The sequence below is a fragment of the Sus scrofa genome, chromosome 14 (assembly GCF_000003025.6).
Source record: "Sus scrofa isolate TJ Tabasco breed Duroc chromosome 14, Sscrofa11.1, whole genome shotgun sequence".
Classification (NCBI taxonomy): Eukaryota; Metazoa; Chordata; class Mammalia; order Artiodactyla; family Suidae; genus Sus; species Sus scrofa.
Genome location: NC_010456.5, coordinates 73,281,221 through 73,303,030, shown reverse-complemented (window position 1 = coordinate 73,303,030; position 21,810 = coordinate 73,281,221). Strand labels below are relative to the sequence as shown.

Sequence of the window (21,810 nt, the reverse complement as noted above, 5' to 3'; positions counted from 1 at the left end):
CGAAGTATCTCTTGAATCTGTCCCTTTTCTGCATCCTCTATAACTACCTTAAAGCTGGCCCTTGTCTTCGTCACAAAGACCCCCAAAAGCGTTGTTGCACAGGTCCTTCCATAGTGTAGTGGTTATATGTGCAGGATACGGAGTTAGGCTACCTGATTGAGTTCTAATTCTACCACTTAGCAGCTATGTGAACTTTGACAAGCTCTTTAATTTTTTCCATGCCTTGGTTTCCTCATCTTTAAAATAGGGTGACTAATACGTGTGTGTGTGTGTGTGTGTAAAGAATGAATAGAGTGCTTGGCAGTAAAAGTGACATTTTAGGGTATAAACCACCACTGTGATTATTTTGAATCATCCCATGCTCTGTTCCTTCCTCCCAGAGTGTTCCCCAAACACATCAACGCCAGATCTGAGCTGTGTCCGTGACCTACACCACAGCTCATGACAACACTGGATTTTTAACCCACTGAGTGGGGCCAGGAATCGAACCTGCGTCCCATGGATGCTAGTCAGATTCATTTCTGTTGAGCCAGGACACGAACTCCTTACTGTTTATTTTTAAGGTTACTTTCTATCTATGGCAAATTATACTAGTTTTCATGATCAGTAATGATACAAAGTTTCCTTTTAAAATAAATATTTAAAAAACCTAAAGTATAGTTGATTTACAATGTTGTGTTAGTTTCAGGTGCACAGCAAAGAGATTCTGTTACATACATATGAATATGTTATTTTTAATTAATTAATTTATTTATTTTTTGTCTTTTTGCCATTTCTTGGGCCGCTCCTGCAGCATATGGAGGTTCCCAGGCCAGGGGTCGAATCGGAGCTGTAGCCATTGGCCTATGCCAGAGCCACAGCAACGCGGGATCCGAGCCGCATCTGCAGCCTACACCACAGCTCACGGCAACGCCGGAAGGTTAACCCACTGAGCAAGGGCAGGGACCGAACCCGCAGCCTAATGGTTCCTAGTCGGATTCGTTAACCACTGCGCCACGAAGGGAACTCCTATTTTTTAGATTATTTTCAATTACAGGATATCCAATATAGGATACTGAATATAGTTCCCTGTCCTATACAGTAGGTCCTTGTCATTTATCTATTTTATATATAGTAGTGTGTATCTGTTAATCCCAAACTCCTAATTTATCCATCACTATCCACCTTTGGTAACCATAAGTTTTTTTTTTATGCCTATGGGTCTGTTTCTATTTTGTAAATAAGTTCATTTGTATCATTTTTTTGGATTCCACATATAAGTGATATCATATGATAACAATATCTGACTTACTTCACTCAATATGAGAACCTCTAGGTCCATCCATGTTTCTGCAAGTGTCATATTTCATTCTTTCTTTCTGGCTGAGTAATATTCCATTGTATATATGTACCACATCTCCTTCATCCATTCATATGTCAATGGACACATATGTTGCTTCCATGTCTTGGCTACAAAATAATCATTTTAAGTTAAAAACTGAGTCAAATTAAAGAAAAAGGTAAGTAAACTCTCTCTCCCAGAAAAAAAAAAGTCACGGAGTGTGTGATTTTTACACTGTAAATTTTCTCATCATGCCTATTTCCAAAAACCTACATGATGCCACTGAAGGCAGAGTTAGGAAAAGATGTGCAGGATACAATCCGTGTGTCCATACAAATGACTCAAGCTCACCACTCAGTGGGGCTCAGATATAGCAAATATCTGGAAGGTGGTCCAACAATGGCTGAAGTCTGAGAAAAGCTTTATTATGGTCACTTTTTATATAACTCTTATTCTCCACAGCAAAATGCATGTGTCTTGAGAGTAATGAATGCTTCTTGATCATCTCTGCAAACCGTGCAGTACCTGGAGGGGAGCTCACAGTGGGTACCTCTCACCAGGCTGAACTTTCTGGAAGAGGGACTGAGGTGAATCACTTTTCTGTTCAGGATGACAGTGACATGGAGTGACCTGGAGCCCCTGGCTATTGGTAACCTAGTTCTAGGCAGAGGTGTGGCCCCAGGGAGGACTGAGGGAGGAAAAGGATGATGCATGGGGTCTGGCTCACCCATGCCACTGAGACTCTACTCAAATGTACTCTTCCCTCAAAGGGTGTATGATAAGGAGCACGATGAGGAGAACAGAATGGAAAAGGCGAGACTGAAGGCCTTGGATTAGTTTTGTAATAGAGCGCCACATACAGGGTGGCTTGGCCACAGAAGTTCACTGCCTCACTGTTCTGGAGACTAGAAGTCTGAAACCACATGTCAGCAGGGTTGACAAATCAAGGGGACAGCTGTGAGGAAAGGATCTGTTCAAGGTCTCCATCCTTGGCATGTGGAGGGCCCCTTCTCCCTGTGTCCCTTCACAGTCTTCCCTTTATATGCGTCTGTATGTGTCCAGATTTTCTCTTTCTACAAGAATATCAGTCATAGTGGGTGAGGATCTACCCTTTGGCCTCATGTTAATTTGATTACCTCTGCAAAGACCCTATCTCAAAATAAGTACAATCTGAGGCACTAGGGAGTTAAGATTCCAATACATCTTTTGGGTAAGACACAATTCAAACCACACCAGGCCTGGAGATCGATTCTAATAATTCTCTGATGGGAAGTGCTCCCATAAGGGCTCTGTCATAGGAGTTGAGCTGTTGGCTCTGTCCACAGGATATATCCCTTTCACAAGTGCCCTGAGAATTTATCCTGCATAGCTGAGGGGTAGACCCTCCAGGAAACAGCCAGATACTAAATTTGTCATCATTGTTTCCTATCTGGCAGGCAGCTTGCAAGGCTATCAGGCTGAACAGGGGCTGTATTCAAGTCTTGGCTAACATCTATGTCTCTCCTCGTTCATAAGTAAAGATGTATGGCTTTCAACCGGGTGACCAGAGACCTAGTTCTCTAAAGATGCTCAGGATCCCCTCAGAGGAGGCTGTTTGGGGCCAGCTGCAATTCTCCACTCAGAAGCCTCGGCGATATTTCCCCTTGCACAGATCTGTCTTTCTGATCCCATCATGTGCTATTCCTTTTTTTTTCTTTTTACAGCCACACATATTGCATATGGAAGTTCCCAGGATAGTGGTCAAATTGGCGCTGCAGCTGCCAGCCTACACCATAACCACAGCAATGCCAGATCCGAGCTGCGTCTGCAACCTACACCACAGCTTGTGGCAAGGCGGGATCCTTAATCCACTGAGCGAGGCCAGATTTTGAACCTGCATCCTCATGGACACTATGTCAGGTTCTTAACCTGCTGAGCCACAGTGGGAATTCCCTCATGTACTACTCTGAACCTGAAGCTGGTAATAGATATCCTATGAGTTAGGGATAAAATTTTGCCAATTACTGGAGTTCCCATCGTGGCACAGTGGTTAACGAATCCGACTAGGAACCATGAGGTTGCGGGTTCGGTCCCTGCCCTTGCTCAGTGGCTTAAGGATCCGGCGTTGCCGTGAGCTGTGGTGTAGGTTGCAGACGCGGCTCGGATCCCGCGTTGCTGTGGCTCTGGCGTAGGCCAGTGGCTACAGCTCTGATTAGACCCCTAACCTGGGAACCTCCATATGCCGCGGGAGCGGCCCAAAGAAATAGCAAAAAGACAAAAAAAAAAAAAAAATTGCCAATTATTTGTGTTGAGTGAAGTCTGTAAACATTGCCATTGAAAATCTTAGCACTGATAATAAATATTTACTGAGCAGCATCCACTATATACTAGACAGTGTGGGAATATTTATTGAGTACTGCAGGGGATTGCAAAACTAGCCCCAATTCTCCATCTCATCCCTGTATCCATGCTCCTCGCAATGTGACTTTGCTGCTCCTGCCATCAGGAGATGGAGACTATTTCCCCACCCTTGAATCTGGGAGGCATTGTGACTTGGTTTAATCAACACAACTATGGAAATGACACATGCCAATTTGGAGCCTAGGCCTTGAGAGACCTTCATGATTATACTCCTGCTCTTGGAACCCCGCAGCTCCACGTGAGCCTGCTCATGCTGGTGCACGAGCAACATGTGGCCAAGTTATCTGAGTCGACAGCTAGCCACCCCCAAGAAGCAAAGCCTCTGGCTGCCTAGGAGCCACCCCAGAAACACGAGGGGGTCCAGCTGAGAGAGAACTGTCCAGTGGAGTCCAACCTAACATCATGACCCACAAAACCATGAACGAAATAATTTTTAAGCCACCTCTACGTTTGGGGGTGTTCTACTATGCAGGAAAAAAAAAAAATGTCCTGACTGATACAAGCACTTAGCACATGCCAGGCTCTGGCTCAGGATAATTTCATATCAGGCAGTCTTGGGAGAAAAGACCTGTGCAGAAGTGCCATATTAATGGGAATGATGCAGCAAGTGCTCTGGAGAGAAAACACACCAGGAAGAGAAGAAGTGGCCTTTGAGCTGGGGAGGAGTCATGTGGAGGAGGAGGGTTCAGGATGAAATTTCTGGGAGTGGAGGCTAAGTGATGTTAGGCACGAACACGAGAGGTCTCAGGCTGGAGCCATCAGTGGTATTTACTGAGTGCTTGCTTACCTTGTGTGTTGAAGCACTGTACAGGCCATCCCAGGTCTGCATAAGGCCTAGCAGGGGAGAGAAGATGGTCACATGTAGAAGTTGGCCAGAAATGTAAGGCTGGTTTTAAATGAAACAGAAATAGCAGAATCTGCTTTGTCTAAAATACTAAGGATCTTGGCTTGGGCAGAATGGGCCTTGATCTATGTATTTATATCTGGTACCTGGGTATGTATGCCAGGGATGGGGTGATGATGAGACTGTGGAGAGACTTTCATAACCTTCCTGAGAAGCACAAGGAGTCAGAAAACATGGCTTCTCCCCTCCCTGCCCCAAGTGGTCATCTCTCTTGAGGGCAGAGTCTGTACCCGATTCTAAGGGCCTTGCATACCCTAGGGATTCAGGTCTGAAAGACTTCCTTGGAGATGTTTCTCATTCCCTTCCCTTTATTTCTACTCACCCTCTGTATTTTCCCAGGGCTGCTGAAACAAATTGCCACAAACTGGATAGCTTAAAACAAGAGACACTTATTCTCTCCTCAGTTTTTGGAGACTAGGAGTTGGTTCCTTTTTGGAGGCTCTGAGGGAGAATCTGTTTCACGCCTCTTCTTTGTTTCTCATCCTCGCTCACAATCCCCGGGTTTTCTTGGTTTGCAGACTCCGCCTCCATCTTCATATGGACTTTCCCCGTGTGCCTGTGTAACTCTTCTCTTCTTACAAGAACACCAGTCACATCCTATGCCAGTATGACTTCATCTTAACTAATTATATCTGCAATGAACTTGTTTCCAAATAAGATCATTTTCTGGGGATGTGTATGGGGGTTAAGTCTTTAACATACCTTTTTTTTTTTTTTTTTTGGTGGAAGGGAGAGACATAAATTAACCCATAACATCCATCAAGACCCAGGCAAATGTGGGTTTCTTCTCTGACTGCTCCAATCCCCAGGGGTGGAATTAAATGTTCTTTCTTTAGGACTCACACATACTTAATACATGCTTCTGTTTATCAGAACACTTGACTCACTGACTGTCATTGCTGGTTGAGTGGGGGCCTCATCTCTTTCCTGTTCCTCACAGAGCCTAGTAAAGAGTCTACAGGGAGGAAAAACAACAAGGCCCTACTGTATAGTACAGGGAACTATATTCAATATGGTCCATTAAACCATAATGGGAAAGAATATGAAAAAGAATATATATTGTGTATTACTGAGTCACTCTGCTGTAGAGCAGAAATTAAATGCAACATTGTAAATCAACTATACCTCAATAAAACTGAAAAAACTTCACTAATTTGAAGGACCAAAAAAAGTCTATGGGGAATCCTCTGAAAATTTAGGCCTGAGAAGCAGCTCCCCTCCCCTGACCCGTCATGCTGGGCACTGCACGTAACTTTCCATGTAGCAATCCTCACAATGACCCCGTGAAGTAGGTATTTATACATTTAACCCCTATCTTAATAGGAAACAACACTGGGATTTGGAGACGTAGAGTAATTTCGTGTCACCAGAATTATTGCCTCTGAAAACAGAACGGCCGCCTTGAAGGCATCACGGGAAAAGCTCTCTAGTCCCCACCTTCACGCTTCCCAAAGTCCCCCTGATCTGGCTAATTCAACTCCCCTACCTTGAGAAAAACAAACCTGGAGGCTCAATCCTATTGATCCTGGATCTGTTGCACATTCCCGTCTACACTCCCGCCCCGCTAAGCTTTTTCCCTCCAGAAGTCGAATACAAAGCGGATCCACCCTGCGGACGAGAGCGCGCGGGCAGCTTTTCCGGGCGCGCCTTTCCCGGGAGCGGCGTGGGGACCCGCGCGCTGATTGGCTGCACTCGGCGGCATGCTCCCGCCCCCGCGCCGTTCCTAGCCCAGCGACTGGCCCCGCAGCAGCGCGCTCAGAACCCGCAGCCCTTCGCGCCCCTCCCGGCCGGCTCCCGCGAGCTGCTGTTGCATGGGGCGCCGCCGGCGGCCGAGGGAGCGTGACTGCGCTGCGCAGGGCGCTAGGAGGCATTGTCGCCGTAAGTGGAGCAGAGAGCAGCCAGGAACTGGGCCCCACCTTCGTGCCCCGCAAAGTAAACGGAGTCTGAGGCTAAGCGCCCAAGGGGCTGGGGGAGAGAGAGAAGTGTCCCCAATTCTGCAGCGTGCCCTCCCCTCCCCCAAGTCACCGGGTGGAAGGAGAAGCGGTGCACCAGCTGAGGTTTCTTCGGTGCCCAGGGGCCCGGCGCCGCGACCGCTCTGGCTTGCCGACTGCAGCTAGACCCCGGCTGGCTCGGGGAGCGGGCGCAGCGGTACCGGGGAATAGGGAGCCTGGGGAGGCGAGAGGATCTCCGTTCCCCGCGGGAGGCGCCCCGGTTGGGAGAGGCTCTCGTAAATTTCGTCCCTGAAGCCACATTTTCGGGGTTTGCTTTCTCTCTGGGGGGCTGCATACGCCTGTCCCAGGGCGTGCCTCTGGGCCTCCGCGATCACCAGCGTTCCCCCCTCTGCCTGCTTTATTCTCCCCAGTCCCCGCCTGCCCGGCGAGCGGAGGGCCGGCAACGAGGAGCCATTGGCTGCGGGAACCAGGGGGGTGGGGAAGACGGTGAGGCAGGCCCCCAGCGCGAGGCGTGGGGACCCCGGAGTGGCCACCGCCCTCAATCCTGGGAGGCGCAGCCGGAGGATGCTTAGATGCTCGTAGAGAGCCATGCGCGGGGCTCTGAGAACCCCATGGCTCAAAAACAAGACGCCAGCCCGTCCCGCTCACGCCCCAGCGGGCTTCTTTTCTTTGGGAGGAAAATTGGGTCAACTCTGCCTGGCCTCGAGTGGGCCTTCGGGGCTGCTTGGGTCCGATCCAGAAGACTGCTTCTCACTTCCCCAGCAGCTCCGTCCCTTGCCATGGTCCAGAGAACCCCGCTGGAGCCATTGGTGAGGGGGAGCTTGCACACATGGCTCAAGAGGCTCGAGTTGCCCTTCAGAGCGGCTACCAGGCTCTAAAGTTCCCAAGTGACCACGCCAGTAACTAAATATAGGGGCAGCTGGTGCAGGCGTGGTGTCGCAGCAGCTCTTTTGCACGGATCTCCGGGCTTCAGATAAGGTAGAGTTCTCACTGAAGAGGGTGGGAACCCTAGCAGAGGCTGCAGTCAGTATTTAAGCAAAAACCAACCCTTCCCAAACCTTGTATCCAGGTGAAACCAGATTATAGATGCAGGAGGGCCGAATTACCAGCTCTCACAGAGCAGGGCAACTTCTTTGCTGGCATTTCATCTTTTAGATCCTAACTTACCATCTGTACCGGTTTAATCACATATTAGTAATGCCTTAGTGTGGGAAAACTGGTTGGATTAGGCTGCTCTCCTCAAAAGACTTTCCTAGTTCCTTGCAGAGAAACAGAATAGATTGATAGGATGGCCTCCAGCCTTTCCCCACTAATCTGGGGGCAGACTGGCTGTCTGTCTCCCTCTTTCTCTCATCATTTTGGGTGCCTCTGCTTAGCCCCTGGCTCTGTCTCCTCTTCCCAGCCATAGCATGTGCCTTCATGGCAGAGGGCACACATGCTCCTAAGGCCTGGTGTTGTGGCTTCTGGCTTATTCTGCTTTCTTGTCACTTAGTCTCTCTTACCTGATGGAAAGCTCATTCTGGCTCATCCCCTGTCTATGTACCTATACTCCCTCAGTGTGGGCCTTATAGAACATGTTTGCTGGATTTAGACATTCCTTAGAACAGTGGTGCACACTCTGAGGAAAGAGGAGCTGGGACTTTGTGGAGAGGGATGTCTTCCTGGGACAGCAGCTGTGTGAGTGCGAGTTTGGACCCTATGCTGAAGGGTCTCCAGGATTTGGAGCACTTTCCTTGAAATTTTCTAAGGCTGCCCTCCAATGTCTGGGACCCCAACCCCAGAACAGACCAATGTGGGCTGGCAGTTCTTGTTTCTCTTTAGGACCCTCTCTGATCTGCTCTCACTACTTCTGCCTGTGGGGTTGACCAGATGCCTTAAGGAGCCAAGAACTTGGGCCTATGAAGTTGGGGCCCTGTGGTTGGGGTCTGGTTCCCTGAGGGCTTCCTTGTATACTGATGGCTGTCACTGGCTGGCATGATCTTTCTTTCATGGAACTGCATGACACTGGGCAGCCAGAATGGTGCTGACACACTGATTTTTGTTGACTCAAATTGTTTGCATAGACAGGGCCCCTCGCATCCTCAGGTGGCCCTGCCTAGGGGGCTTTGCACTCATTGAGGAAGTGGGTCTATACCTCTCTCCATCACTTTTATGTGACTCAGGCAATTCTCTGATTTTCTTCAAAACAGTTCAAAACAGAGGAAGAACAACTTTCTTTATGCCTCACTCCCACCCCCTTCTTTCTGGACTCCTGTTACATGCTAGATATATTCTTTTTTTTTTTTTTTTTTGGCTTTTTGCTATTTCTTTGGGCCGCTCCCGCGGCATATGGAGGTTCCCAGGCTAGGGGTCAAATCAGAGCTGTAGCCGCCAGCCTACGCCAGAGCCACAGCAACTCGGGATCTGAGCCGCGTCTGCAACCTACACCACAGCTCACGGCAACGCTGGATCGTTAACCCACTGAGCAAGGGCAGGGACCAAACCTGCAACCTCATGGTTCCTAGTCGGATTCGTTAACCACTGCGCCACGACGGGAACTCCATGATATATTCTTGCTGTTTTTAGGTCAAAGAGGTCCAGTGTTGGGTTGGGGCAGAAAGGACCAGTCAGGGAATTTGGACAACCTTGTAGGAGCCCTTATGGGGACCCACTCCAGATTCTTGTCATCTCAAGTTTGTTCTTCCTTCAGCGCTGGGGCCCTCTTACCCCATCTTGGGCTTTATACCACATGTGGCCCAGCCACCCTCTTTTCCCATAGCCCTGCTGGTGCCAAAGAGTGACAGGCCTTGGTCATGTGGCCTGGGAGAGGGACTGTCAGCTGGACTTTAGAAGGAATTCTCCCTGGGGGGATGGGTAGTTTTGGGTGAAGGGAGGGTGGTTTCCTCACCCATTAGTGGGGGTGGTGATTTTAGGCAGTAGGAACCTCTGGAGTCTAGAACACATCTGTGCTGTACCCAGAGCATCCTCTGGAATGTAAGGGGCCCCTTTTCCTAGTGACTTTCTCTGACACCCATACTTTAGGGCTGTTCCTATTCCTGCTTCGATGTCCAGTCTCTGAGCCACACTGTAGGGTGTCTGAGCTTGTCACCAGGGGTAAGGTCTTTAATCTGGTTGGTTTTCATCAAAGGGCTCTATGGCCTAAGGCACCACTTCTCCCACCTGGTGGCAGCTAGTAGAATTGCAAGCACAATGCCTGATTGAAAGTAGTCAGCCTAGGAGTTCCCCTCGTGGCTTGGTGGTTTAAGTACCTGACTAGTATCCATGAGGATGTGGGTTTGATCCCTGGACTCGCTCAGTGGTTAAGGATCTGGCCACCGTGAGCTGTGGTGTAGGTCGCAGACGTGGCTCAGTCTCATGTTGCTGTGGCATAGGCCCGCAGCTGCAGCTCTGATTCTGCCCTTAGCCTAGGCGCTTCTGTGTGCTGCAGGTGCGGCCCTAAAAAGACAAAAGAAAAAACAACTGAAAAAGAAAGCAGTCAGCCTAGACAATCCCACCAGGGTTAGCACAGACCCTGGGCAGCTTGGAGATTTATCTTCTCTTTCCATTCTGTTATGAGGCTCGGATTGCCTCAGTGATGTTCCTTAGAAAGGTCTTCCTCATCAGAATAGTAAGTCAGAGCTATTTCCTGTATTTCCTTCCTCTCACTTCATTGTTACACCCTATACCTTATGCTCAGTACATGTTTGTGGCTTTTGATGCTGAATGGGAAAAGGAGGGAGATGGTATGTAGGAAGAATTCTAGGCTGGGAATTAGGAGACCTAGATTTTGTCTTTCTGTCCAGCTGATTTACCTCTCTTCTTGTGTCCTCAGTGTTCTCATTTATAAAGGCATCACACTGAATCACCAAGAGTCCAGCAACATTGCTGTGACTCAGGCTTAGGGGGATGGTTTTAAAGGTAGCATGATGAAGGTGTTAGATCTAGTTTGCCATAGTCCTCACTATTCCCTAATGTGCTACCCTGGCCTACCTTATGCACATCGCCTACCTGGCATTGTTAGGAATTTGAACTTATGACCCTTCTCATTTACACCGTGCCTTAGATTTGTTGTAAGAGTCAATTGATGACTTATATTTAGATTTGAAACCCAAATAATGGCCATTGATTATCGTCAATGAGAGGTACTAACTGAGCATCTATTTTCAGTGTATGGTGTAAAGTGCCGGGGGAAGGAAGTTCCCTTGTGGTGTGGTAGGTTAAGGATCTGGCGTTGTCACTGCAGCAGCTTGGGTCGCTGCTGTTGCAGGTTCAACTCCTGGCCTGGGAACTTCCACATGCCGCGGGTGTGCCCCCAAAATAAAATAAAATAGTTAAAAATAAAGTGCAAGGGGGCAGGGGGAAACACAGTATAAATCTGCTCCCTGCCCTCAGCTGCCCTTAGGATAATTGGGGAGACAAGTATGTATATTTTTAAAAGCTTGTAAATAACCCAGGTGGCTTGTGCTAAGGCATTAAGTGCTACTGAAGCTCAAGGAGGAGAGAATACTGAGGGCTGGGGCAATCTAGGAAGACTTCCTGGAGGTGGAGAGATGGAATTTCTACTCATTCCTTAAAGATGTGTTCCTATGACTTGTTTGTTCAGAGTCATATGGGTATGTAGCTGGGATTAGATGCTCCTGTCATGTCTGCACGTGTACTGTTTCATCATTGCAGCTAGCATTTATTAAGTAACTTATGAGTCTTGGGCCCTAGGCTAGAAAGGTGTATATGTTTTTTCAATCCTCATATGAACCCAGTGAGGTAGGTCTTACTAGATCTACTCAGATAAAGAAACTGGGGCTCAGAGTAGTTAGGAATCTTGCCAAAGGCTTCTCAGCTAATAAGTGGCAGGAGTGGGCACCAGGCCTGTCTTCCTCCTCGGCAATTGGCACTCACACACACACACACTGAAGTCATCACTGACTCTCCCTAAGCATCTGGGTGGGCTTGGCTGTGCCAATCTGTCCACTTGAGCACATGGGAACTTTTTTTGGTATCTGTTTACAGCCGTGAATACTACTGTCACCCCCTTTTCTCTGCCCTTTATATTCTTCTGCCTTTGACCCTCTGATATGTTCATTTGAATGCCTTGAGCTATCTGTGATGCTGGGATTGGGATCCAGGAGCAAAAAAGGGCACTGACCTTGGTCTCAAGTTCATTCTCTCCATGGGGCACTGCTGCCAGGGGCTGTAGGTGACTTCTGTAAAGAAGTGAGCACTGGGTATGGAACTGGGCTGGATTATTGCCATTTACTTTGACCTTGGCCAGGCCATTTAGTCCCTCTCTCTGCCTTCCTTCTCTGTAATAAAAAGGAGTTGGTGACATTTCCAGAGTCCTTTAGGTCTTCAGCACCTAATCATTTTGATGGTGTCCTCACCCTTCTTTTTTTTTCTTTCTTTCTTTTTTTTTTTTTCTTTTCTGTTGTCTTTTGTCTTTTTAGGGCCGCACCCACGGCATATGGAGATTCCCAGGCTAGGGGTCGAATTGGAGCTGCGGCTGCCAGCCTACACCACAGCTACAGCAATGCCAGATCTGAGCTGCATCTGCGACCTACACCACAGCTCATGGCAACGCTGGATCCTTAACCCACTGAGCGAGGCCAGAGATCAAACCCACAACCTCATGGTTCCTAGATGAATTTGTTTCCTCTGCACCACCACAGGAACTTCCATCCTCACCCTTTTTTAAGACTTTTCTCCCCAGTGATCCAGTCTCCCTTCTGTCATTTCCCTACCCCCCCCATACCTTTTCCCTTGGGCTCTTGCTGGTAAACTCAGCATCAGGCTGATAAACAGCTCGTTGGCTAAAACTGTAATCTTCCCTCCATATTTCTGCAAGGGAAGGGAATTCTTAGAGACCATCTCCCTGTGAGACTGTGAGCTCTGACCCAACAGGGCTCCTTCTCATTCACCTTTGTGTCCCCACTTCTGGTGGGAGGATCCTGGCAGAGGTAAGATGAATCAAGAGCTGAAGGACCTGTCCTGTGTACAGGGCTATGGGATGGAGGGCCAGGTGTCTCTCCCTTGCACTTGGCTGCATGCCCCCCCTCCCCTCCTCCCACTGCTCCACCTGTTAAGTGAGTCACAGGCCAGTGCACACCTGCATCCTCACATCCTGCTGGCCACTGGCTCAGGCCCTGGCGAGGTCGCACGTGTTGATCCTCCCAGGAAGCCAGCAGGGCAGGGCTATCCCCCCTTCTGATGGGCAGAGGCTGAGCTGATTGTAGCCCGGGCTCTAGGATACTCAAGAGGAGGTGAGTGGCCTGGGGCCCTCCCTGTGGGCCAGCCTCCCGGGGAAGGTGGATTCAGGAGGTGGGTCCCCAGCTGGTGGGCAGGTGCTTCACAGCCCTGTGTCTTCCCCAGGCACAGGTCCCCTTATAAGCAGCAGACCAGCCCGGTGGCTGGCATCAGGACACCTGCGTCTGCATGCTGAGGAAGATGGGTGAGGCCGTGGCCAGAGTTGCGAGGAAGGTCAATGAGACGGTGGAGAGTGGTTCCGACACCCTGGGTGAGTGAGTGCATGGCTCTTCAAGCTGCAGGTGGTTGGTGGGCTTAGGTTAGAGTTGAGATAGAAAGAGAAGGTTAAGGAGACAGTGTCAGCATGTACCCTTGGCAGGAGGAGCAGTGTTCCATGGATTTTTCCTGCAGTTCTGTTTAGATTGTGTATATGGAATTCCAGCGTAAGACGCATCTCTTACCATGGGTCATGGTCATAGAAGTTTGAAAAACACTGAGGGAAGAGTTCCATCCACTCGGAGCCCATCTCCCTGCCCTCAGTCTGCACATGACTCCAAGTGTGTGAATGTACCCTTGGACCAGAGGACAATAGCTGGCCCTGCCGAGTAGCCCCTTGAACCAGGCCCTGTGCAGGTGCCTCACAAGTGTGGCCTTAGTGAAGCTTCACAACCTCCCCATAATGGATGGTACCCACCAGGCATGACTAGCCACGGTCTTCAAATGAGGAGGATCGAAGGCAAAATGGGCCTTTTTTTCAGATTATCAAGCCAGGAGGTCCCTTTTCACACCACAGTTTTAATTGAATTGTGTCATGTATTGTTGAATTGGTCATAGCATTTTAGTTACGTAGGAACTCCAGCAGCTATGATTTTTTTTTTTCTCTTTTGGCTGCACCTGTGACATATGGGAATTCCCAGGCCTGGGATCAAATCTAAGCTGGAGCTGCAACCTATGCCACAGCTGCCACAATGCCAAACCCATAACCCATTGTGCTGGGCTGGGGATCAAACCAGCATCTCCACAGAGACAAACCAGATCATTAACCCACTGCACCACGGTGGGAACTCCCCAGCCATGATTTTTAATTTTTTCTCATCTTCAAGGGCTGGAGTGGGGCCTAAGTCCCTTCCCTTCCCCCACCACAGACACACCTACTACCTACTCCAGGTGTCAGCCAGCCTCCTGGCTCGGTGTCTTCACATTGCCTTGGGATGGGGAGTTCAGCGCAAATCACAAATTGACAGATCTCTGCAGTGAATAACCTACCCTTACCTTAAAATGTCACCGGGATAGAGACTGCACCTCATTTTCCTCCAGACGCGAGAAGGGGGCCCGGTGGAGGGGCTGCAGAGGAAGGAGAGCAGGATTCTGACCTCGTGGAGGAAGTGCTGTTTGAGGGAGGATTTCAGGGGACAGCAGTGAGGAGGCCGATGGCCCAGGCACAGGGAGGGCTGCACCCGAGTGGGGTTGCTGCAGAGTGGCGGCAGGGACACTGGGGAGGTGAAGAGAGAAAGCGCCAGAGAGCTTGGAGGGCTGTGCGTGTTGAGTCTAGACCTCAAGGTCTGGGGATCAGAGATTGCACTTTCAGTTACCACCGTGGGCCAGGGAGGGGGGTGATTTCTGTGAGCTGAGGAGTGGACGCCCTGCCTGGGGGGAAGTGCTCAGGGTATGTAAGGTAGGGCACCCTGCCACCAGCTCCTCTCCCTGCTCAGGACATGCCCACTGCAAAACCCAAGTCAGGCCTCTGGCCGCCCTGCCTGGCCTGAGATTGGAACCCTGACTGGCTGTCACCAGTGTCTGGGCCCTCTCCCCACCACGGTGTCCTGGGGTGGGGGTGGGACAGATGGTTGTGGATCGCTAGGCTTGTGAGATTTGCCAATTTGGGATTTGAGATTTGCCAGTTTGCCAACTTGGGAGAGGAGTTAATACTTTGGTCTTGGCGGTCTTGGTGAAAGCTGGAGACCTTCACGTGGAGGTGGCTGGGTGGCTCTGTAAAGTCAGGGCTGAGTGAGAGGGGCCCTTTTTACCTCCTCACTCTCCAGCGAAAAAGCAGGATGACAGAACGGGCCACTGTGGGTGCCTGTAGTCCTGACTCTCTGGCAAGTGGAGCTCATCAGGTTTGTGCAGTTTGAGGGGGCTGGGCATTAAGCACGTATTGAGCGCCTGCTGTGAGCAAAGTGCTAGGGGACTCCCAGGGATAAATGCAATGGGGTTCTGGACCTGGGACTGTGCGTGCAATGAGTGACACACAGGCTCCGTGCTGAGCTGTGTCAGAGGGATCACAGGTGGTCATAATTCAGAGGTGGGAGATGTTGCTGGGGGTTGAAGGAATCCGGGAGCCTTTCTGGAGGAGGTGGGAATTGGCATGGGTCTTGAAAGATAGGTGAAGTAACCCAATACGGCTCTCACATAAAATAGCAAACAATCTAAAGCAGCCTAAAAAACTAGCACCGGAACATGGCTTAAATAGCTTTTGTTACAGCTACATAATGCAATTTATGTAGGTATTAACCACGGCATGTAAATTTCATTATGTGCTCAAATGAAGATTAGCGAATTCTCATGTATAATGTGAACTGGAAAAGAACAAGGATCCCAAGCTGTATAGACAGCAAGATGCCAATTATGTTAAGCATGTATATATACATAGATAAAAATTGGAAAGCACTAGGACGAAGATGGATGTTAGAAAATACTGGAGTTCCCGTTGTGGCTTGGTGGGTTAAGAACTCGACATAGTGTCTGTGTGGATGCAGGTTCAATCCCTGGCCTCACTCAGTGGGTTAAGGTGTGGCCTGGGTCGCAGATTTGGCTTGGATCTGGTGTTGCCATGGTTGTGTGTAGGCTGGCAGTTGCAACTCCGATTCGACCCCTAGCCTGGAAACTTCCATATGCCAAGGATGTGGCCTTAAAAAAAAAAAGAAAAAGAAAAAGAAGAAAGAAAATACTACTCTGAAATTCCCAAATGTTCAATGATGAACATAGTCTTCTTCTTCTTTTTTTTTTTTCTTTTCTTTTGTAGGGCTGCACCCACAGCACATGGAGGTTCCCAGGCTAGGGGTCTAATTGGAGCTACAGTTGCTGGCCTACGCCAGAGCCACAGCAATGCCAGATCTGAGCCACATCTGTGACCTATACCACAGCTCATGGCAACACCGGATCCTTAACCCACTGAGCAAGGCTGGGGATCGAACCCGCAATCTCACGGTTCCTAATTGGATTCGTTTCCACTGTGCCATGCCGGGAACTTCTATTATTCTTAAACAGAGAGAAAAATAGGTTTTAGGGAAAGGACCACCTGCCACTCTAGAGAGTGAAAGTAAAACCCACTTCCCAACAGCACAGTAGAGTAAGAAGCAAGTTCAGGTCTCAGCCCTGCCCCTGGGTGTGGAATGGGCTTTCCTTCTGCTGAGTTCCCCACCTTGTCTCTCTGGGCACAGACTAGGGGTACAGGCCTCATGGGATGGCTGCTCTAAAGCCCCAGACATTTGGCTGCATAGCGGGAACTCCCTGTAGAGACTGGGCTGGGGAGAGCCCCCTTACCGGCCACCCTCACCTCACTCAGGTAGGTTACCATGGTCACCCTCACTTGCGCCCCCTCAGGCATTTGTGGGTTCTCTCTGGAACCAAGATTGCTCCTCCTGCAGCCTGAGCTTTGGTTCCTAGCCCTTGTTGCCTCACTCCAGGCCTCTTGACCCCTAAAAGGTGAGCTCCTTTCTACCTGGTTCCTGGTGTGTCCCTTGGTTTGAGTGGAGGCCACTTTCCTTCAGCCCCTCACTCCTCAGCAGCATCTTCTAAATTTTTCTTTTCCTTTTTTTTTTCGTCTTTTCGTCTTTTTAGGGCCGCACCTGCGGCATATGGAGGTTCCCAGGCTAGGAGTCCAATCCAAGCTGTGGCCTCTGGCCTATGCCACAGCCAGGGCAACGCCGGATCCTTAACCCACTGAGCGAGGCCAGGGATGGAACCCGCAACCTCATGGTTCCTAGTGAGATCCGTTTCCACAGTGCCACGATGGGAACTCCAACTTTCTAAATTTTTCAAATAAGCTTGCAAAGAGTTAGAAACTCAGCACTGAACTCAGACTCCCCTCCCCTGAACCACGCTTCCCTCTCCATCCACCCCTTGTCTCCCAAGTTAGTTCTTCCTCTTTGTAAAGGCCTCATGCCCACCTGGACTTCCCTGGGTCCTTGTACCCCTGCGTGGCCTCTGTCTGACCTTGCTGGCTTCACGTGACAGCACATGCAGCCAGTGGACCTGTAGGCTAGGCCACTCTGCACCTCATTCCTCTCCAAGGGGGAGGCTTCCAGATTTGGGAGGATGGCTTTACAAACTGACAGTTACTGCAGAAGAGCAGGATTTGGAACGGCTTAGGAGAGGGAGGGAAGGGAGGGCTTGCCTGGCTGGGATCGAGGCACTGGCAAAATGGGAAGAGGGAAAGACCATGGTGAGCCAGGGGGCGGGGGAGAGGAGCTATCATTTCTGGGCCCTGCTCTGTCTCAGACTTCAATGCTGGGGGCAGATGTTTGATGTCTCTTTTCATCCTTTCTATACTCTTTCTCACTTCAAGAAGATTCTGAGTCATTAGGAGTTCCCGTTGTAGCGCAGTGGTTAACAAATCTGACTAGGAAACATGAGGTTGCAGGTTCGATCCCTGGCCTCGCTCAGTGGGTTGAGGATCCTGGCATTGCCATGGGCTGTGGTATAGGTCGCAGATGTGGCTCGGATCCTGTGTTGCTGTGGCTCTGGCGTAGACCAGCGGCTACAGCTCTGATTGGACCCCTAGCCTGGGAACTTCCATACGCCGTGGGAGTGGCCCTAAAAAAAACAAAAAAAAACAAAAAACAAAAAAAAAGAAAAGAAAATTCTGAGTCATTAGCTCTTGGCGTGTTGCTCTCCCCCCTCCCTCGAGTCTATTTTGCCTGGAATTTGTTTTGGTCCCTCCATTCTGTGCCTTCATTGCTCCCGTGTGTTTTCTTTCTCTTTTATTTCTATGCAACCTTCTGAGAAATTTCCTCAGATCTGCCTTCCATTTCACCATTTGCTTCTTCATGTGTGTTCAATCTACTCTTGAACCCGTCCACTGAGTTTAATTTTTAAGGCTGTATTTCTTTTTCCTTTTTCTTTTTGTCCTTTTAGGGCCACACCCATGGCATATGGAGGTTCTCAGGCTAGGGGTCTAATTGGAGCTGTAGCTGCCAGCCTACACCACAGCCACAGCAACACGGCATCCGAGCTGCGTCTGCGATCTACACCACAGCTCACGGCAACACCGGATCCTTAACCCACTGAGCGGGGCCAGGGATCGAACCCACAACCTCATGGTTCCTAGTCGGATTTTTTTTTTTTTTAGTTTACAACTACATGTTTATTAAATTAAATTAGGTTACAATGCAATATGGCCACTACCATTAAGCACTGATGGAAACTGAAATAACTCATTGTGGTTTCTATATATTTTGCTTTTTTCTTCTAAGAAATCTATTTTTAGTTGAATAATATCCACAAGATTGCAGAAATTCCTTTGATTAAGGGTGGTTTGTTTTCTGCTGATCTATATTTGATGCTTACTTTTTGGAACTTATTTATTTTTCTTTTATTTTCCCACTGTACAGCAAGGGGATCAAGTTATCCTTACATGTATACATTACAATTACGTTTTTTTCCCCACCTAGTCAGATTTGTTAACCACTGAGCCACAACGGGAACTCCAAAGCTGTATTTCTTTAAAAAATCTTATTTAATATAGTGAAACTTTTCTTTAGATCCAATAAATCTTTTTTTTTTTTTTTTTTTTTTTGGTCGTTTTAGGGCCGTAGTGGTAGCACGTGGAAGTTCCCAGGCTAGGGGTCAAATTGGAGCTGCAGCTGCCAGCTAAATCCAATAAATCTTTTACCTCCTACTAAAAAATCTGACTTAAGGGAATACTAATTTATTCTTTTTTTTAAGGCCACACCCTTGGCATATGGAAGTTCCTGGGCCAGGGATTGAATCCGAGCTATAGCTGCAGCACTGCCAGATCCTTTACCAACTGTGCTGGGCTGAGGATTGATCCCATGCCTCCACAGTGACCTGAGAGGAAAACTTGGAGTCCTAAGCAACCAACAAAGGCTGCCTGTCCTTTCATACAGTTTTTTTTTTTTTTTTTTTTTTTTTTTTTGCTTTTTGCTTTTTAAGGCCACACCCACAGCATATGGAGGTTCCCAGGCTAGGGATCGAATTGGAGCTACACCCACCAGCCTACGCCACAGCCACAGCAACTCGGGATCTGAGCCACATCTTTGACCTACATCACATGTCACAGCAATGCTGGATCCTTAACCCACTGAATGAGGCCAGGGATCAAACCTGCGTCCTCATGGGTTCTAGTCAGATTCATTAACTGCTGAGCCATGACGGGAACTCCTTCCTTTCACACAGATTTGAAACCACCGTCAGCTACCTTGTCTGCTGAAAGTAGGGAAAAAAATCAGAGGCTAATATGTGCCTGGTCATTTAAGATGCCTCCCATGCTAAAGTGAAGGTACAGGCCGCCCTAGTGAGCTGTTTCTGCTTATATGAAGACTCTGGACCCCACTCTAGAGCTTTCAGAGTGGAATCGTAGTGGGTGGACATAGTGACCTGTGCGTTAACATGACCCCTGTATGATTCTTCCTGCCTTGAGTTTTTTGGGAACCACTGGCTTACTATTTATAGTCTGAAACTTTCTTCTCCTGATGGGTTCTGGCTCTGGGGACTGGGCAGGGGGTTGTTGTCTGGGCAGAACTCTGGACATCTGTGTGTGTGTGTGTGTGTGTGTGTGTGTGTGTGTGTGTGTGTGTGAGAGAGAGAGAGAGAGAGAGAGAGAAAGTAAATACGAACATGAACTTGATCGATCCCCAGGGCACTGAGTGGTGTGTGTGTGTGTGTGTGTGTGCGCGCATGTGCATCTGTGTGTGAGAGAGAGAGAATAAATATGAACATGGTCTTGATCCATCCCCAGGGAAGTGAGTGGCTAGGCTGGGAGGTGTGAGATAACCAAGTGGGGAGACCCAGGCTAGTGGGAGAAGGGCTGTGTTCCCCTCTTTCCCCTTCCCCTCCTGCCCCCGGCCCCCAGGCTCGCCCACACTTTGGCCACCTTTCTCCCATACTCACCAGCAGATGGAGCCCTGTCACTGGCCAACCTGGTGACAGGCGCCTGAGCCCGGTGCCTAGACCAGGATCTTGGTTGGATGTGAGCACCCAGGTCCTGACAAGGGCTTCCACACCCAGGCCAGCCCACATCCTGTGTCTGCATTCCCAGGTGACGTCACGGGAACGGGATTTTGCAGCCCCTTTCTCGAGCAAGGGTGCTGAGGTGTCAGGACCTCAAGTGGTGTCGGAGGCCCTGCCTAACACCTTCCCTCTAGACACGTCCACTGCCCCTTTGTCATCAGGCACACATTGAGCACGTACTCTGTGCACCTTCCCTGGAGGAGCCAATGCCCAAGGAGTGCCCAGTCAGGAGGGGGAGGCAGACACACACATATTCTCACACACATGTCCCAAGGGGCAGGGGGCAGCCAGGGACAGGCCTGGCCACTGTCTTTCTTGGCCCTAGGCGGGGCCTTTGGCCCATAGTTCCTGGCCCAGAGCCCAGGAGCCAGTGCTATAGTGAGGGAGTTTGCACGGACGAGGTGACCTTCCAGCTGAACCTTAAAGAACAGAGCAGGTTTTGGGGTGTAGGTGTGGGATCTGAGCAGACAGAAGGGAACAGCAAGGCTGCAACTGGGGGCAGGGAGGAGGGGGTGGCAAAGGCAGCTGAAGCCGGAGGGGAGGTAAGGGTTGGCTCGGATCCCAGAGGGCCTCGAGTGTCACCTGAGGTAGTTTCTGCAGTGATGTTCTGTCTTACCCTGGGGGTTCAGTCCTAAAGGTAGCGTGAAAAGTGAAGGTTGCCGAGAGTCAGGATGAGCCATGAAGAATTACAATGAGCTCACACTTGTTTCCTGCCCATGGCTCATTCAGCCCTCAAATGATCCTGTGATTTAATGGTGACGCAGCCTTGGGAGGTAGCTAGCTACTGTTAGTGTCCCCATTTCACAGAAGAGAAAACCAAGGGCACAGAAAGGCTAAGCAATGTCCCCAAGGTAGGGGAGGATTTGCACATAGGTGCCCTGACTACCGAGTCCAGGTTCTCACCCCCATGTGAGCTAGCAGCCCCCGGACACACCGTGTTGATGGTTGGGGACCATGTGAGTGTGCTGGCCTGTGGAGTGCACAGGTTGTAGGAACAGGTACCTTCAAATACCCAGGTCACAGTCAGCATCTGAGTTCAGTAGGTTCAACGAGCTGCCTCTGCTCTTCCTGATCTGGGCAGCAGTGGGGGCCGCAGCTGGCTCTGAGCAGGGAGTGATGTGATCGGGCCAGGTTTCAGAGGAGCACCCCTGGGTTTAGGATGGAGATGAGACCATGGAAAGGGTACCAGGAAAGGGCCCCTCCCTGTGCCAGGCCTGTGCTGGTGTGGCTTTGTCCTAAGTGAGGTCGGTGGGAGGAAGATGCAAGGAAGTCAGAGTGTGGACGGGGCTGGGCAGCCACTTGGTTGTGGGGGTGAACAATTTGAAACCTGGTCTTTTTTTTTTTTTTTTTTTACTTTTCTAGGGCCGTTCCTGCAGCATATGGAGGTTCCCAGGCTAGAGGTCTAATTGGAGCTGTAGCCGCTGAACTACGCCAGAGCCACAGCAATGCGGGATCCAAGCTTCATCTGCGACGTATACCCCAGCTCATGGCAATGCTGGATCCTTAACCCAAGGCCAGGGATCGAACCTGCAACTTCATGGTCCCTAGTTGGATTCGTTAACCACTGAGCCCTAATGGGAACCCTGAAACCTGGTCTTGATGTAACAGAAAAAGGGAAGCCTGGGACGTTTATGTGAATAAGGGGATTCTGATGAGTCGGGGTCCCCAAGGGACACCCCTGAAGAAGCACGCAGTGGGAAGTGTGAGCGGAACCAGGTAGAAATGAAATTTCTACAAAAGTGCCTCTGTCCCAGAGGGCCCGAATT

The 21,810-nt window shown here is 49.6% G+C and overlaps 2 protein-coding genes across 3 annotated transcripts in view; one reads left to right on the top strand and one right to left on the bottom strand.

The window, feature by feature from the left end:
- LOC110256844 lies at positions 5,137–7,256 on the bottom strand. Its single transcript, XM_021073886.1, has one exon. The coding sequence runs from the start codon at positions 7,165–7,167 to the stop codon at positions 6,739–6,741; it is 429 nt and encodes a 142-aa protein (XP_020929545.1). The 5' UTR covers positions 7,168–7,256; the 3' UTR covers positions 5,137–6,738.
- LRRC20 (leucine rich repeat containing 20) overlaps positions 6,371–21,810 on the top strand; it is an 82,460-nt gene continuing 67,020 nt past the window's right edge. Inside the window, exons 1-2 of one of the 2 annotated variants that reach the window (XM_001925274.5) lie at positions 6,371–6,503; positions 12,920–13,064. In XM_001925274.5, the coding sequence (XP_001925309.2) occupies positions 12,983–13,064 (82 nt within the window). In that variant the 5' untranslated portion in view covers positions 6,371–6,503; positions 12,920–12,982. Of the gene's footprint in view, positions 6,504–7,423; positions 7,556–12,919; positions 13,065–21,810 lie in introns of those variants that run through there. The other variant, XM_005657404.3, reaches the window with a different exon arrangement.